The sequence below is a fragment of the Pinus tabuliformis genome, chromosome 6, assembly GCF_031772625.1.
Source record: "Pinus tabuliformis cultivar Carrire ecotype Pingquan chromosome 6, CPIR1, whole genome shotgun sequence".
NCBI lineage: Eukaryota > Viridiplantae > Streptophyta > Pinopsida > Pinales > Pinaceae > Pinus > Pinus tabuliformis.
The window spans coordinates 552,585,474-552,587,319 of record NC_142292.1 but is presented as its reverse complement, the minus strand read 5'-3'; the positions used below and the strand labels follow the sequence as shown (position 1 = coordinate 552,587,319).

General features: G+C 44.6%; 1 protein-coding gene across 1 annotated transcript; it reads left to right on the top strand.

The window, feature by feature from the left end:
* Nucleotides 1-524: 524 nt before the first annotated feature.
* LOC149259708 (putative fasciclin-like arabinogalactan protein 20) lies at nt 525-1,262 on the top strand. The gene has a single exon (XM_089454982.1). The coding sequence runs from the start codon at nt 525-527 to the stop codon at nt 1,260-1,262; it is 738 nt and encodes a 245-aa protein (XP_089311108.1).
* Nucleotides 1,263-1,846: the final 584 nt, after the last annotated feature.

Here is a 1,846-nt window from a genome sequence, read left to right as displayed (position 1 = left end):
GTTATCTGTTTTTGGAGGAGTCAAGTTTCTTATAGAGAAGCGTGATATGTGCACTAATATGATGCATCAATTGTCCTATTGGGAGCGAAAGAGAACGAGATCACAGGGATCAAAGGCTATTATATGTCTCTACAACGTATTGCCATCTGTAGCTCTCAATGACTTCGTAACTCAATATTCTTTTGGCCACAAAGAATTCCAACCGAGAATCTTGTTACGTCGTAAGGCGTTCCCTCTGAGAGGAACTCCCCTCCATTCCGCGCTGTCTGGTTATGGGCCCTTAGATCGATTGCTAGACGATGGAATAAACTCCAGCCATTAGATCATCTTCCATCCTTAAGACAGTTGTCACTCAATGATGGGCCTTCTCCCACCACATCGCCAAGGGCCTCTTCACCTACACCGATCTGCAAAAGTTGCCCAACGGAACAAACCTGGAAGCCATTGCCGCCCACTGCAGCCTCGTCGTCACAGGTAATTCTCACGGAGGTGGCCGCCAAGATTCCATCTCTCCCTCCACTCAGATGCCGGCCGAGTATCATCCAGTGTACATTAATGGAGTTCTTGTCTCGCATCCTGACATTCTCAATGATGGGCTGTTAGCGATCCATGGCATCGACAAGCTGCTTCTTGATCTTGATCTTGATCACAGTAATTATGACACAACTGCGGGAGCCCCTGTTCCTGCAATGATGTCACCATCACCATCATCATCAGCTAGTCCTGGTCCTGATCATCCCCTGAATGTCATAACGCCCTTCATGCTGCAAGATGCAGCGCTCAGTCTTAGAGATCGCGGTTACAGCATCCTCGCCTTGGCCATGCGCATCAAGTCCCCTGAGCTTCTGCACCTACAAAACCTCACCATCTTTACTCTCAGCGACGATTCCATTTTCTCAAGCGAAGGCCAAGAATTTTCGAACAATGTGAGGTACCATGTGGTTCCCAACATGAGGCTGCCTTTGGCAGATCTGGTGCAGCTTCCGGTGGGCACAAGACTGAAGACTCTCCTCCACGGGCAATCGCTGGTTGTGAGCGACAGCAAACCCTTCTCTGGCAATTATGTGGGTATAAAGATTGCGGATGTTTTCAGCAACAGATGGATAGTCGTGCATGAGATTCTTCGGATGCTCATAAGCTCTGTGGATCCGATGGAGTGGGCTTCCAGCGACAGCAGCGAGATTCTTCGGTCCCTCTTGATGATCTCAGAGGATCAGATGGGGTTTTACAGAAACAGCAGCACTGGTGATCATCATGAGTAGTAGTAGGTCAATAAGGAGCTAAATATTCTTTTATTTTAGTTGATGTCTGTGTATTTGTGATGTATTTTGCCTTTTCAATTTGAGTACAGTAGTATCCATGAGAAATCATGTCCAGGAAGCAAGCAATTAAATGTCTATGAATGCAGCATGTTATGTTCCTCTATCAAGAAGCCACATTTTGCTTGAACTGTAATGGAACAATGGCAATTTATATAATGGTTCTGATTCCTTTAATTCTTTTCTTTCATGGTTTCTTAATTTTCTGTATGTCAAGTATGACTTCGCGCTTTCATTTCTTTTCTCTGTCATGAGAATCTCCTTAAGCCATGGATTTTCTTTATCGATGGGAAACAACCATAGAGCTGAGATGGTTCAAAGAGAAACTAAAATGGAATGCCAGTAAACGAGTAGAATTCATAGAAGAGGCCAGATCGCCATAGATACTGCATTGCCAGTAATAATAATAAACATGCCATTTCATCTAGATCCTTCAAAGAAATGTGAGGGTGCAATCTTCTGATCGAAACTAGCAAAGTCTGCTGAGTGTTGTTAAGAGCACACGTAATGAAATTCAAGATTGCAGA